Source organism: Benincasa hispida, chromosome 12, assembly GCF_027475165.1.
Source record: "Benincasa hispida cultivar pf3 chromosome 12, pf3_genome.v1.1, whole genome shotgun sequence".
Taxonomy (NCBI): Eukaryota; Viridiplantae; Streptophyta; class Magnoliopsida; order Cucurbitales; family Cucurbitaceae; genus Benincasa; species Benincasa hispida.
In genome coordinates this window covers 83,757,360-83,773,033 of record NC_143489.1, presented here as the reverse complement: position 1 = coordinate 83,773,033, position 15,674 = coordinate 83,757,360, and the positions used below count along the sequence as shown (strand labels likewise).

Genomic DNA, 15,674 nt, shown 5'->3' with positions numbered 1-15,674 from the left:
CTCGTTTTTTAGAAATATATATATTAAAAAAATATAAAAAAATAACGCATCCTTAGACATATCCGTATCTTAGTTTTTTAGAAATTGATGAATCGTCATATCCGATCGTATCAATATCGTGTAACCATATTTATGTCTGTACTTCATAGATTATTATCCCTAAAAATGATATCTATTGCAACTACCTTCATTAGAATAAAGTAGGAGAAGGGGATTGATTTATTGGGGTTATTGCTGTTATTATTATCATTGTTCCTTTTTTGGAAAACATTCTTAATTTTTGCACCGAGTATGTGTATGTATGTATCTATATATATAGACAAGATGTTATTAGAACAAATATAACTAATGTAAGTTGTTGAGTCTCCAACACATAGGTATGGAAGACATAATGTAGCACCATATAATAGACATAATTGTTGAAGGAATCATCTTAATTGAAGAAGAAAGAGGGAAAAACAAGAATAAAAATATTTCTTAATGTTTTCAAAAAATTAATAATAAAAAAATAGAAAATTTTTCACAGATAGAAAATATGTCAAACTATTTATAGAAATAACAGAAAAAATACCAGTATCTATCAATTTCTATCACTGATAGATACTGATAGACTTCTATCAGCCTTTATAAAAAAAAATATTAAAATTTTGTTATTTTGTGTAAATAATTTCTTTTATTTTTCTATTTTTGAAAATCTCATAAAAAAATAAATGCCTGTATTTTTTTTTTTTTTTTAGTAGTTAACAGAAAAACTGATGGAGGGGACCTAGGGTACAAAAGTAAATTTCTCGTGGATAAAATTATTGAGTTTAAAGATTCAAAAACTCAAATACAACTTAAACCAAATCTCAGGAACTATATATATATGTTTGTTACGTAATCAGCAATTAAAGAATACAAAAAATGTTAAAAAAAACAGTAAGATCTCCGTATTTGGTTGTTCGAAACATCAACAAATAAATTCAAAATATTCCAACAATATATATATCAATCGTTGTTGTATACATTAAATTATTGATGTTTGAGATGATAAGTAATGTCTTGATGGATTGAATTATGATTAGATGTAATTCTTATAAATATCGTAAAAGAGTAATTTATAAATGTTAATCTTGTTAAATGTTAGCAACCAATTTCCCCCTTTTTTTTCCCTTTATGCTTTGTTACACCTAAATTTTCGTCTCTCCCATAGAAATTGGAAACGTTGTCCTTTGTAATAAATGAATAAACTAACACGTATGTGATACACCTATACTACTTACCAACCGAAAAGAAATAAAAAGAGATTAATATATTCCAACTGCCAAATGACATATATCATTAATTCATCCCTATCAAAACATAGTTTAATAAATAAAATATCAATTTTCTATCTAAATATCGATTTTCAATTCCAACTCGTTCATATGTTTGAACTCAACAAGGAAAAAAAAACTATCATTTATTAAGAAAACTACACTTTAATTTTTAATTAATTAATGAATAATACTTGAGTACATCGTAAATTATAGCATCCATTTTTTTTTAATCCATATCAAATTATATAACGATACTAAAAGGAAAAAGAATTTTTCATATGATAAATTATCATCACTCAAGTATTTTTTTCGTTTTCTTAATGATTTAACTTCAAAGGGCATGTACTGTCATTTAATTATATTGCTGGCTATTATGGTAAACTTTCACTTTCACCTAGCCAAATCTCTATATAATCTTTTGGCACCCATTGCCAATAAAGAAGCACAAAGTTCCTCAAACAATAATGGCTTCCAAACCAGGCATTCTCACAGATTGGCCATGGAAGCCACTTGGAAATTTCAAGGTATGCATGGGTGTGCAAAAATTCTTGCCTCAGTTTTTGAGTTCAACAAATATATATATTTTTTAAATCTTTATAAACAAGATTTGCATATTCTTAGTACAACGACTCCATTTTTTGGTCGAAGATATACTGTATTAACCTCTAATTCTCTTCTACTTCTCATATCGATTGAAATATAAACAATGTACCTTTTATGTGGTTTCCTTTTTTTATGAGCTAAACAGCTCAACATTTTAGTCGATAATATAATGTCTTAACCTCTAATGATGTTTTTTTTTTTTTTTTTTTTTTTTTTTGCTTTTTAGTTTGTGATATTGTCTCCATGGGTGATTCATAGCTCATATTTGTACTTCAGAGGGGAAGAAGATAAGAGAGATTTGGGTTATGTTCTTATATTTCCATTTCTATTATTAAGAATGATTCACAATCAAATTTGGATCTCTCTCTCTCGTTACCAAACGGCTAAAGGAACCAAAAGAATTGTTGATAAACCCATTGAGTTTGAACAAGTTGACAGAGAAAGTTCATGGTTAGTACTACTTTTTTTCTCTCTTTTTTTATTGTATTGTCTCCTAACAAATGTTGTTGCAATGGTTTGGATCCCCCGTCTTAGTGTCCGATGAAGATGTTATAGATGTGTAAACCAAGTCGAGATACTTTGATGCACCTAATGATCTCATTGACTATTATATCTTGTTAAAAAATGGTTTGATTTCTTATACATAGACATAAGTGATTAATAAACGAGACTGATTGTGATACTTGATGAAAAGATTTATTAGATACGAAATTAAAAGGTTGAAAAGATCTAGTAGTTAAAGACTTTAAAATAAAAGAAAACTTCATAGACACAATACTAGACTAATAATTTAAGAATATAATCCAACTAATTATGACATATATCATCAACCACAAAGTTGAAGATTCCAATCTCTACCCTCACATCTTTTTAATTCAAAAAGAATAACAAAAAAAAAAAAAAAAAAAAACCGATCAAACTTTATGTTCAATGACCAATTAGAAACCATATTTGGTATGTTTTGACGGTATTAAACTACCACTAAATTCCAAAGTGCAAGCGGATGGAATAGTATATATTTGTTTTTCTATTCATATTTTGAATGGTGTAATTCAACAGTAACATGCACTCTCTTTCTTAAAAATCGGAGATTCAATTGTCATCCTCACGAGTGTTATACTAAAAATGATAATCATATATATATATGTTTACAGGGATGATCAAATTTTATTCAACGGGTTGCTGCTCTGCTTAGGGAGGATGGGGGTTGCGAAGGGTGAAAATCTACCGTTGTGGAGGACGGACGGGGTGGTTATGACGGCATTGTTGCACGCCGGTCCGGTAGAGTTTTTATACTACTGGTTTCATAGAGCTCTTCATCACCATTTTCTTTACTCTCGCTACCATTCTCACCACCATTCCTCCATTGCTACGGAGCCTATTACCTGTAAAATTTTCTCTCTTTTTTAATTTCCACGTGTCGATCTACCAATTTTTCACAACATTTAAATATGAGATCGTCACTGTCTTGTTTTTAAATATGATTTTAGTTCGTGTTCCAACAATGAATGAACTCTTCTATATTTCTTTTTCTCATGGTTTCTATTTTCTGTTTGATTTTATTTTTAAAAAATTAAAATTTTGTTTCAAAATTATTTGATATTTCATGGTCTTTTTCTCCCTTAAAAAGAAGAAGTAATTTGGTGATTTTTTACTCCTCTTTATAATTATAATTTTCTAAATATTAAGTATTGCTTAGATTTTTTTTTTGAGAAATTAAAGATTATATTTGTTATTTGTTATATTATATGTATTTTGATAAGTCAAATATGTTAGGATAAAGTTGTACTTTGACATGAATGCTTTTCTAAAAAGTAGAGAAGAGACATGAAACTTAAAAGAACAAGTGGATGTTGAGACCCTACACTTTCAATGGACAAATTAATTGTTCATCTCTCTTCCTCAAAACTAATGGATCACATTTTATTAAGAAACAAGGATGAAAATGGCATATATAGATATATAAATGTTTTAATTTCTAGTACTTTGAAGTTATCTAATATAGTAGTAATTAACCATACCTAAGTTTATGAAATAGAGTTAAATTGCACTCAACTACATTATGAAATTATTGTTAATCAAATGGACCCCAATTTTAGTATGGGATCTTGATATCAAATGTGATGAGCCTCACATATTGGAGGGACACTGACTTTGATCTTGATTGTTCGGTATATATCTGAATTAGTTGAATTATGCTTATATTAATCACCGTGTATTTGTAATTTTTTTTCAGCTGTGATACATCCATTTGCAGAACACATAGTGTATTTCTTGCTGTTTACAATACCATTGTTGGTGACAGTGCTAACAGAAACAGCTTCAATAGGGTCTTTTGTTATTTATATAATGTTCATTGATTTTATGAACAATATGGGTCATTGCAACTTTGAGCTTGTTCCTAAGACCCTCTTCTCCATTTTTCCTCCTCTCAAGTATCTCATCTACACTCCCTCGTAAGTCTTTCTTAAAAGCTCGTTACGTTTTAAAAGTTTAAAGACTAAACAAACATATTAAAAGTTATTAAAATAAATAAATTTTAACCAGTTTAGTTCTTAAGCTTTAATTATTTCAGGTTTTGTGGTCTTTGAACTCTAATTGAAAGTGACTATTAGGTTCAATTTATAGATCTACGAATTTTTAAAAGTATCATAGGGGTCAAAGACCTATTAAACATAAAATTAAAAATTTAATAAGTTTGCTATTAGACACTTTTTAAACTTTTCTTAAACACACAAAATCGTGAAGTTGGCTTCCCTTGCGGAAGTGGCTTTGTTCACCAAATGTCTCAGATCGAGTAATGGTGCTGCCTATAGGTTAGTTGATTTGTGAATTCTTTTGTTGAAAGTCCTTGGAGCTCCTTGTGCCCAACTGGTTTGCCTCTAGTTTAGTAGAGGTTGTTGATATTTGTGTTCTTCGTTCTATTGTTTGAATGAAGTTTTAGTAAGGAACCTGATGGATGCATAAAGTTCAAGCTTTTAAAAAATATAGGGACACGCTATACTTGTACTTTATTGATTTTGACTATTACGTACCTTTAGGTCTAACACCACATCATTGAGATAACTTGTTACATTGAAATTCAATTACGTCTCGATATTCGCCATGAGTCTCATAAATGTTGACAAGAGATAACTTGAAATCGACTGTGCTGCAAAATGCAGGTACCATTCACTACACCATACTCAATTCAGAACCAACTACAGTCTATTCATGCCAATTTATGATTACATATATGGTACAGTGGACAAGAATTCAGATAGTTTGTACGAAAATTCATTGCTAAGGGAAGAGGAAGTGCCCCATGTGGTTCATTTAACCCATTTGACAACCCCACAGTCCATTTATCATATGAGGCTTGGGTTGGCAGCTGTGGCCTCACACCCATTTGCCTCTAAATGGTGGCTGACCCTTCTTTGGCCTTTCACTTCTTTCTATGTGCTTGCCACTTCTTTCTATGGCCTTACTTTTGTCTCTGAAAGAAACACTTTCAAGGCACTCGTATTGCAATCTTGGGTTCTCCCTACATTTAATCTTCAAGTAAGTTATAATATAATCATTATTTTCCAATATTCAATATCATCAAATTTCCACATATATTTCATAATTTCTCTTTTCTTAAAAAAAAAAAATATATCATTTAACTTGGTTGAGAATTTCCCGTTTTCCTAACATTCTTTATAAGATAAATGGATTACTTCTCTCATTGTCAATTGATTTTGAGCTGAAACCCCATGTTATCTTAATATACTTTACTGATTATATATATGAACACACATGTACGTACATATTTAGGAAAAATCTAAAAGTGAGGTATTATCTTGATATTGTTTAGTAGGATAGATTGTTACATGTTTTTCTAAACTTTAAAACCCACGTTCGGATTTGAACTTAGGACTTCATGATCTAATTTTATGTTAAACAATATATCACTAAACTAAAAGGTAGGACTGGATAGACTATATTCATTATTATATATTTATGCATATTCTTAGTACAATAATCATGAAAATGAAAGGAAAAAAAAAAAAGATAAATAGTTTCTCTGTGACTTTAACCCTAAATTTGAAATTCCTTTTGCAATGGGTTTTTGCAGTATTTCATGAAAGGAAGAAGAGAAGCAATCAATAACTTGATAGAAGCAGCCATTTTAGATGCTGATAAAAAGGGAGTCAAGGTGCTAAGCTTAGGCCTCCTTAATCAGGCAAGTTACTACCAAAAATTGGGCAATTAATCTATTGAATCGCATTCATTTACTTATTTTTATATTAAAAAGATTAAAAAAATTATAATTAATTTTGGTCCATTTATTTTGACTTTCATTTCATTTTAATTCACGTAATTTAAAAAATTCAATTTATCCATTGTACTTTGGGTAGATCATAAATTAGTCCCTATTTATTAGTTTGAAATTAATTTTCATCAAAATATAGAATGTGTACATATTTCCAACCTTCATATAAGAAAGAAGGCTAATACAAACTAATGTCTTTATTTTGGAATCGAAATTTGAGATATTTCAAATCATAACAGATTTCAGATGAATTTTGTTGTTTGTTACAACCACAAGAAAGAAAATGATTAAATGATTTCAAATCCTGTTGTAGTGTAAAAATATATATATATATTTCAGACTAAAAAGGTCACACTTTGCAGAATTTCATGTGATTTAGAGATAAATTACTCATATTCTAATTTTCAATTAATCAATCGTAATTAAAAGCCTACATTTGTAAAAAAAAAAAGTTTAATTACTTTTTCTTTTCTAGTTTCCATCCAAACACAAAAAATTAAATACATTCATTTCAAATGTTCCTCATTCTAGTCAAAGTAAAAAAATTTAAATAATTTATCTGATTTCAAATCACAAAATTTAAAATTATTTCTTGAACTTTCTTGAATCCAATTAAAGGTGTAAATGTTAAACTAACATTATTGACCAATTAAAAAATTCATTGAAAAGTATAAGGACTAATTTTTTAAAAAAAAAATAAAAAATGCAGAGACAAATGAAATGAAATATAAAGAAAATGATATTTTAACAGAAAAAGTTATAATTCTGATGGCATTATTGAATGCAGGAAAAAGAGCTAAATGAATATGGAGAAATTTACATACAAAAATATCCAAAATTGAAAATAAAATTGGTTGATGGAAGTAGTTTAGCAGCTGCTATTGTGGTCAATACAATCCCAAAAGCCACAACAGAAGTGCTTCTTAGAGGACACCTTTCTAAGGTTGCTTATGCCATTGCAGATGCCCTTTGTCAATTGGGTTTGCAGGTTTCCCTCTCTAAAACTATATTAGGGATTTAATTTGCATATCTAACCCTGTTTATTTAAGAAATTATTTTTAAAAAACAATTGCAAAAATAGCAATGAGGCTCAAAATATTTGTGGATATAGCAAAATTTAGATTTGGCTTTTGAAATCCATCAGTGATAGACCATATAGCTGATAGGAGTCTATCGTTGATAGATTTTGCTATATTTTCAATTCTTTTAAAATGTTGTTGTACACTTAATTATTATCCCTAAAAGTGTTACTCAACATAATTATTAAAAAAAATCAAGAAATCAAAATATTTTCAAAATTAGTCTAAATTTTATAGTATTTTGGTTCTTTTCTCACTCTTTAGCCACATATATAGTTTCATTTTTGTTCACACATGACTAATATTTTGCAATATTGGTAATTTTTTCTAGAGAAAATTTGTTAAAATAAAGTCTAAGAAAATGAGAATATATAGCTTCTTCATTAAAACCAATTTTTTTCCCTAAGCATTCTTTTTCATACATTTTCAAAAGATATCAAATATATGTTATTGTATTTATTTAGTACTCAGTTTAATTTTTTTTATTAAAAAAAAAAATTATTGTCACAGGTGGTTACCCTGTATGAGAATGAGCATAAGAAGCTTAAATCAAAGGTCACTACCAATTCTGACAACTTGGTCCTTGCAAAAACTACTACTCACAAGGTAATTTACATTATGTAGCAATGTAATTTTGTCATTAATTATCAAAATTCATACAAAATATTTAATTGATTTAACTACACATTTAACAATCACGAAAGTGAATTATAAGTCCCCGAACTTTCAACTTTCTGTTTAATAAGTTTCTGAACTTTAAAAAGTATGTACTAGTAGATTTCTCAATCTTTAATTTTTGTGTCTACTAAGGGCTATATTCAACATTTTTTAAATTATTCAAACACACTAGACACTTTAAAATTAAAAGTTTAGGGGTCATAATTAAATACAAAACTCAATTCTATTAGAAATTTTATGTTATTAATCTATTGGACACAAATTTAAAAGTTAAGTGATCTATTAGATATCTTTAAATTAGAAGAATTATTAGACATTATTTAAAATTCAGAAATATAGATACAACTTCCTTCCTGCTTCAAAGATGAAAAAGAAAATTGGACCCTTAAGAAGAAGCTTTATTATTATTTATTATTACTAACCAAATCTATATTGACAGATATGGATTGTGGGAGATGGTTTGGAAGACTTTGAACAACTAAATGCACCGAAAGGGACAATCTTCATTCCCTATTCACAATTTCCTCCAAAAAGACTCAGAAAAGATTGCTATTATCACATCACTCCTTCCATGATGGTTCCTTCTTCTTTTGAGAACATCGACTCTTGCGAGGTCCGTCATCAACCAAAAACTTTCTAGTACATCGATAGTATGAAAAATTATTCATATATTATCTTCATTTGTTGTTGTCCACATATCAGAAAGATTTAAAAATGATGAACCAATTGCTAAATAAGAGTGATATGTGTACCACTGATATCCGATAACTTTTCTCATCTTTTAATCTCTTAAAAGTCTTATTTTCATTAAGCATAATTATAGGATTATTTGTTTGTAAGAGGTAGTTTTTTTTTTCTAGTGAGAATCTACTGAGTTATGTTCATATTGACAATTTTGGTTGCAGAATTGGTTGCCGAGAAGAGTGATGAGTGCATGGCGAATGGCAGGAATACTTCATGCTTTGGAAGGAAGAGAAATGCATGAGTGTGGAGAAACAATGTTGAGTTTGGAAGAAGCATGGAGAGCAAGCCTTCAAAATGGATTTCTTCCTTTGGAGATTCCTTCTAAATAAAACCCTACGGAAAGCTTATGTAGTACTAAAGCAATACAAGACACACTAGAGATATTTAGTAGTTTTATAAACTTTGCTGTTAATATAAATGGTATCGAATGTGATGAAATATTTAAGGAACTAATGAGCGGCATGGTATGTGTGGTCAACAATTTTATAATATAAATTATAGCTTTAAGAAATAATCTTTACAAATAGTGAAAAAATAACTTCTTACGAGGTGTTATAATTTAATCAGTAAATAAGAGTCATATTTGAGCATACGCGAAAGTGTAGCAATATTTACTGTGTAGGAAGAGTCCACTATTTAGCATACAAAGAGAATTAAACTTCTCGCCTACCTGAATATAACTTAACTGATTAAAACATATGTCCTCAATCAAAGATCAAAAATTCAAATGTACGCCTCAACAATAAGAAGAGGAAAAAAAAAAGGAAAACGAAAAAGAAAGTCATAAAGATTACGTAACATTTTCTTTTCTCGACAGTTCGACACGTGTACAATCACAATTCACAGACCTGTTAAATCATGTTGCAGCATATAAAACAGACATAATATGGTAATAATTTGAAAAGAGAACATCGAAAGGAGTATGCAAGAATATGTTACAAATAAACAGAACCCAAGTGAGTTTTTCAAGCTGAAGGTTTATGGATGATTTGGGAAGGCCAAGACGGGATCTGGCTTGAAAGCCTGGCAGATAAAGAAAGAGCAGAATTCAAGAACTAACATAGCTGTTTTTCATAACTAAGGGACACAACAACATGGGGGGGACAGCCACAACGAAAGAATAGATCAGGTAATAACTAATAAGCCTCTATAACAATGCTGCCAATCTTCTGACATCACTCTTTATTTTAGAAGGTGAAGAAGGATAGTTCTGCAGATCCATTGCATGTGTTTTTCAAACTACAACCTTCCATAATAAACATACAATCATGGGCAACGTGTACAAGGAGCAAACATTCATGTCCCACCTCATAATTCCTTGTAAATTATATGTATTCAACTTCATATATAACAATTTTATATTTAGTGCCATATTACAATGCTCTAGTTTTACCCACAGCCTCTGAAAAAGCATACACCTACATGTGTAGAACATTTCATATGATCTTAGCTTCAAGATTTTTGCCAGTTTCATTTTAGTCCCTGAACTAACCAGCATCGGAGTAGTTTTTCAACTTTAATTCAATCATATGAATCTAATATATATCATTAAGCATGTGATGTATTGTATCCAGCAATAATAATCCAGTTATCACATGTAGATTATTACTTTTAGGATAACATCTAGTGACCTGTTTTGAATGACTTTTTCGGTGCTTAAACGAGTTTTAGAAGTTAAAAAGGTGTTTTAGAATACTTAGAAAGTCACTCCAAAAAGATCCTAAATGATAAACCTTCAGAGTAAAAACATGTTTAAACCTAAAATATAAGACCCAGTTCAATGCATACACTGCATAATTGTCAACTAAGGAGGAATCTGCAATGCATGTGACGACCATACATCAAGTCATGACTTATCAAAAACCACTGGGGGAAACTAAGCTGAAGAGAGATTATTCTCATATCAGAACACTCCTTTGAAATATTATGTCTGCTACACCTTGCATAGTTTTGTATAGAACCCTCCAAGTAAACATGTAGAAGTAACTTCCATATATTATAATAGTTGGTATTCCAAACTCTTACCTCAATCAGAAAAAATCATCTAACAAAGAATTCTTGAACTTATTTCCTAGGGGGATTACCTCAATAGAGAATAACATGAATGGCATTGGCAGAGAAGCAAGACTCTCAGTCATCCTGCATAAGATACAAATAGATGTCATTAAAAGATTAAAAAAAATCTTAGTATATTGGATCATGGAACAACAAATTTCGGTTTATGCTTGGTTTTGATAGCACTTTTGGTCGTTTGCCTATTTTACTTGGTTGGATCTAATCGGATAAAATCACATTGAAACTTCAGGCACTATATTATTATTCTCAAAATTCATTACAGTCCCAACTAATGCAGCACCTGATAACTAAAGGCATACAAAAATTTTGATTTTACTAATCATTGACAAAAACCACATGATGTGCCTTGGTCGATTACAACAGCAGGAAGAAAAAAATAAACACAAAAGTGCTGAGCCGTTCAGTGAAAACCAACATATAGTTCTTCTCCGAGCCATCATGAGCCTAAATAAATTCAACTAGGATTTGAATACAGTTCTAATAGCTCAGGAAATGAGAACCATAGTGAGAGTGGTTATCGTCAAACTTCTCAAACTAATATCACATTGTTTGATGTGAAATCATGTTCCTCGTTTAAAGTATTACAAATATACACCAAATATGTATATGAATCTCAAAACCCTTTACATCACACACATAAGCATCAACCTGATGACAATGGTGCCTTGCTCGTAAGAAGAAAACTGTCTGTTACTCTTGGAGAAACCATACACCAATTAGGACAGAAGTCACATCATATGCATCTAGAGTCAAACTGCAATAAGCTAGTTATTCAATTTCCTACATTCTTGACAGTAGAAGAATTCAGCATTTTGAACATGAAAATACGCAGCCAAAAGCTGCCTTTTCATCTCTCATTGAGCATTTATTTCTATGCACACAAATTACAGAAGCAGTATGTGAAATGACAATGATAAAGCACGTGTTACTGGTCGGTCTTAGAAGCTCCATTGGATAAATTTACTTTCTAATTCAAAAGAAGTTTACATAAAGCTTAAGGTCCATAATCCAAAATTCTGGTATCTAACCCCTAATTTGAATGAAGTTTACATAAAGCTTAAGGTCCATAATCCAAAATTCTGGTATCTAACCCTTCTCAATTTTGAAGCAGGTAGTGCTCTATTTGTCTCGAAAACATGCTCAATCAATACCTCTTGCAAACTCCATTTCGTAAAAAGTTCATTTTCCATTTTAGTTGGAGTTTTAATAGAGTAAATTTCTGCTGCGCACGACCATGGGGTTTTACCTTCTCATTTATTGATGTGAAAACATCTTTAACTGACTCAAATACATCTTCAACTGGCCTTGCAGCATCAATCTAAGAATAGAATGGTAAATGTCAGATGTATATGTATGCTAAAGGGAACAAAATTTTCAAAATGCAGATATTTTAATAACAATTCATATTAGATTTACCTTATGTACTTTCCCAATAGATTCATAATACTGAACTACAGGGAGACTGGACTCTAAGAAAACCTTGAAACGCTTTCGAATTGTCTCAATATTATCATCATCTCTTCCCTGAATCACCAAAGATTATTATCCTATTTGTTTGACAATATCACTTGAAGAAGAAAGAGTAGTGAAATTTCAGTTGAGAAAGAGTACCAAAATGAAGAGTAGTGAAATTTCAGTTCAGAAAGAGTACCAAAATGGTCTAACCTGATTCCTTTTTAAAATGCGCCTCTCCATCTCCTCTTCAGGACAATCGAAAAACAGGACAAAAGCTGGCTCTAAACCAGTCTGCAAACCATCAACGTAAACACAAAGATTTAGAAAAATAGTAATTTTTTTTTTCCAAAAAGTAGTAATTTGAGACAATTTGAACATATTGAACAAAATACTTACTACGTAGTACAATGAAAGTAAAACATGTTGAAAGAAGATAGGGAAACAAGTGGCTAAGAAAACTTACAACAGCCTCAAAAGCAGCACGGTTTTCATCATTACGTGGAAAACCATCTATAAGAAATTTGTCATTACCACTTTCCTCCATTGCTTTTTGGAGAAGATTTACTGTTACGTCAGAAGGAACAATCTTCCCTTCATTAATCATACTTTTAATCATTAAACTGCAGATAAAAAAATGAAAGTATATTAACCAAAGTTCAAATTCTATCAGTTTCCTGTCAAGCATATGGGCAAGACATATGCATAAATCTTCAAATATGTGCTTACAGCCTACAAACAACATACATACCCATTTTCAGAACCAGATTTAATTTCTGCCCTAAGAAGATCACCAGCACTAAAATGAGTAAAACCAAAGTGCTCAACAATGTATGCACATTGTGTGCCCTTTCCACTACCAGGGCCACCTGTTCATAACAATATTAAAAAAATATATATGAAAAAAACAGCCTCAACTTCATAAGCAGTAGCAGCATAGACAAGAAGAAAAGGTGAGATGGTGCAGAGTAAGTAACTGAAAACTTTTTCCAGGGAATGATTAAAAAAACCGTACAAGAGAAACCGCCAAGCCAATGGAACAGTGGAAAAGAAAATTCAAAGAAGATACAGTAAAAGAAAGCTGAGAATCACCAATGAACATAAACAAGTCGAAATTTTCAACCACTGGAATCTCAACCAAGCAAGGATATCCTACATTCTCATCTTGCATGAACTCTTCCTAAAGTGTTACACTTACCTAGAACAAAGACAACTGTAGGCTTCTTCTCGGCAGCACTTCCATTTGCTTCCTGGAATAGCTTAGTGATATCGTTCAACAAGGACGACAAAATATATCAAATAACAGAAATAAAATGTGTCAGACCAATACTTATAATCTATCTGATGCCTCAAATTATAGAATGGTGCATATCAATGAATAAAACAGCTTTTCCAAAGATTAACACCCAATACAACTAATTAAGAGAAGTCTTTTTATACCCAATCAACATTATTATCTTTGCAATACAGAATATCAAATTTTAGAGCGAACCCACGTGAATTCAGTTACAGAACCTACAATTTTAGATTTAAAAAAATTAAAAAATAAAAAAAGCTAAAAATACCTCACAGGTAATTGCACCCACATCCGTTTCCATGAGCCCCAACTAATTAAGGTTCAATAGAAGGATCTGCATACATTAAATTTAGGGGTAAATGCGAAAAAACTTTAGAGTTTTCCCATTCTTATATTACATGTAACAAGACACAACACGAACGAATGGGTGCATAATTCCATGAGTTCAGAAGCTTAAATTGGGAAGCAAAAACAATTCAATAAGATAAAATGATCGTCCAAGAGAAAAATCTCCTCAAAATTCAATTATTTCCTCACATTTAACACACGGGCAACTAAAGAAGAGAAAATTAAATTCAGTCGATTTCCCAAATTTTCCCCACCACTTTTGTGCACAGGGTGACCCAATTCGAAACTTTTTGCAATTCAACAAGGATTTAAAGCACACCCAAGTCGCAATTTTATCAAATGAATGCAAGAAAACTATAGAAATTACAACAGTGAAGAACACATGGCATAAATCAAGGAAAGAAGGTGCTCACTGTTGAGAAAAAGGAGAAAAGTCATCAGAAAGAGAGATTGCTGCGAAATTCAATGTGCAGAGAAGAGGAATAAATAGAGGAGCAAAAGAAAATTGTGCGCAAAGCCACTGAGAATGTTCATGTCACGTGTAAAATTGTTTCAATTTTTGGGCTATTTCCATAATTAGTCATAAGACTGGTGCATTTTTCCAAAATTATTTTTTTAGGAGGAAAAAAAAAGTAATGAATCTTAAATGGCAAGTAAAAACTTTAATTTTTTATTTTAATAACCCAAGTAATCAAGGTTCAAAATATTGATGTTGATTGAAATATCGAGATCCTAATTTTATAAAAATATTGATGGAAATTTCGAGAAACTTTATGAAAATTGATGGAAATTGTTATAATTAGTTAATGAAACTTTGATTGTGATCTAATTAGGTATATTTGACCAAAATGATGTCCTTGAAAATGTTGAAGATAGTTATTTAAGGGTGTGTTAAACCCAAAGAGTTGAGAAGTAAGTAGGAGTTGTGAACTTCGCTCCTTGTTTAGCCCAAAGAGTTGTTAGGTCTCACTACTAAAAAACTTAATTTTATATCTTATCAACCTCTTACACCTTGGGTCCTAAAAATTCACAACTCCCTAGGCTTTATAACTTCTTACTTCTCACTATTTCACTCATTACCCCAAACATCGTCTAAATGAAAATGATAGGACTCTTATGGCCAACATATAGATCCTATTGGTGGATACGTCTCAATGGTTGATGATCTGATAATAACTATTTGGTGGAAAGTTAGGCTAGAAATTGTTATGGTCAAATCTTGAAGGACCATCATAATCTGAGTAAAAATAATTACCTTGACCATAGTTTTGTTGTGTATTACTATTGCTTATGACCATAGTTTTCTAAGTCTTTTTCTTGGAAATGAAAACTTTGGATGGTAAAAGAAGCAAAACTCATATCAATTCAATTTTGAGGTGAAATGACATGAAAATTCAATGGAAAAAGGTTTGGATGAAATTAAAAATAAATATATGTTATTTTTATCATTTTTGGTTTATTAGAAATGAAAGCTTTTGGATGGTAAAAAAATAAAATTTTCATTAATCCAATTTTGAGGTGAAATGATGTAAAAATTCACCGGGAAAAGTGTAAAGCCCTGAACTTGTTTTACTAGTAAATTAAGTTTAAGTCCTCTTAATTACGAGTTAAAGATGTGTATTAACATCAATGGGAATAGTAAGTTAAGTATAGTGAATGATGCGTCTGAAATGTAAGAGAAGGAAAATTTTCTAAGTGTTATCACCGTATGCGTTCAGGTTGTAGCTTGGTCAACGCATAGAGAGGGGAGAGCAACAATGATAAGCCGAAGAAGGCAAGAAAATATGTTAAGTCTGGAATATTGT

At 30.6% G+C, this 15,674-nt stretch overlaps 2 protein-coding genes across 5 annotated transcripts; one reads left to right on the top strand and one right to left on the bottom strand.

Moving 5' to 3' along the window:
* Positions 1 to 1,671: 1,671 nt before the first annotated feature.
* Positions 1,672 to 9,145, top strand: LOC120068459 (very-long-chain aldehyde decarbonylase CER1-like). Its single transcript, XM_039020239.2, has 10 exons — positions 1,672 to 1,822; positions 2,128 to 2,351; positions 3,056 to 3,288; positions 4,138 to 4,357; positions 5,066 to 5,441; positions 5,998 to 6,105; positions 6,983 to 7,183; positions 7,785 to 7,880; positions 8,392 to 8,565; positions 8,858 to 9,145. Exons 1-10 carry the CDS (start codon positions 1,763 to 1,765, stop codon positions 9,023 to 9,025), a joined length of 1,860 nt encoding a protein of 619 aa, XP_038876167.1. The 5' UTR covers positions 1,672 to 1,762; the 3' UTR covers positions 9,026 to 9,145.
* Positions 9,146 to 9,472: 327 nt separating this feature from the next.
* On the bottom strand, positions 9,473 to 14,413 carry LOC120068460 (UMP-CMP kinase 3-like). Of its 4 annotated transcripts, none has more exons than XM_039020244.2 (10): positions 14,283 to 14,413; positions 13,790 to 13,855; positions 13,423 to 13,483; positions 12,976 to 13,093; positions 12,691 to 12,847; positions 12,438 to 12,518; positions 12,189 to 12,296; positions 12,019 to 12,090; positions 10,781 to 10,835; positions 9,473 to 9,719 (listed from the first exon to the last, which is right to left on the bottom strand). In XM_039020244.2, exons 2-9 carry the CDS (start codon positions 13,820 to 13,822, stop codon positions 10,827 to 10,829), a joined length of 639 nt encoding a protein of 212 aa, XP_038876172.1. In that variant the 5' UTR covers positions 13,823 to 13,855; positions 14,283 to 14,413; the 3' UTR covers positions 9,473 to 9,719; positions 10,781 to 10,826. The 4 variants fall into 4 exon arrangements, with proteins under 4 accessions (XP_038876172.1, XP_090164910.1, XP_038876170.1 ...); XM_090308784.1 differs by having other exon boundaries at positions 13,423 to 13,474; XM_039020242.2 differs by lacking the exons at positions 9,473 to 9,719; positions 10,781 to 10,835 and having other exon boundaries at positions 11,702 to 12,090.
* Between the last annotated feature and the right edge of the window lie 1,261 nt (positions 14,414 to 15,674).

What these genes read in the sequence shown, in the direction of transcription:
- LOC120068460 (XM_039020242.2), bottom strand. Translation starts at nt 13,822, where the DNA reads ATGGAAACGGATGTGGGTGCAATTACCTGTGAG. An exon ending in GTGCTGCTTTTGAGGCTGTT is followed by an intron (nt 12,519 to 12,690) that starts GTAAGTTTTCTT and finishes GATGGTTTGCAG; the next exon opens with ACTGGTTTAGAGCCAGCTTT. An exon ending in CTATTGGGAAAGTACATAAG is followed by an intron (nt 12,091 to 12,188) that starts GTAAATCTAATA and finishes TTCTATTCTTAG; the next exon opens with ATTGATGCTGCAAGGCCAGT.
- LOC120068459 (XM_039020239.2), top strand. Translation starts at nt 1,763, where the DNA reads ATGGCTTCCAAACCAGGCATTCTCACAGATTGGCCATGGAAGCCACTT. An exon ending in AGCCACTTGGAAATTTCAAG is followed by an intron (nt 1,823 to 2,127) that starts GTATGCATGGGT and finishes TTTGCTTTTTAG; the next exon opens with TTTGTGATATTGTCTCCATG. An exon ending in GCTTAGGCCTCCTTAATCAG is followed by an intron (nt 6,106 to 6,982) that starts GCAAGTTACTAC and finishes TATTGAATGCAG; the next exon opens with GAAAAAGAGCTAAATGAATA.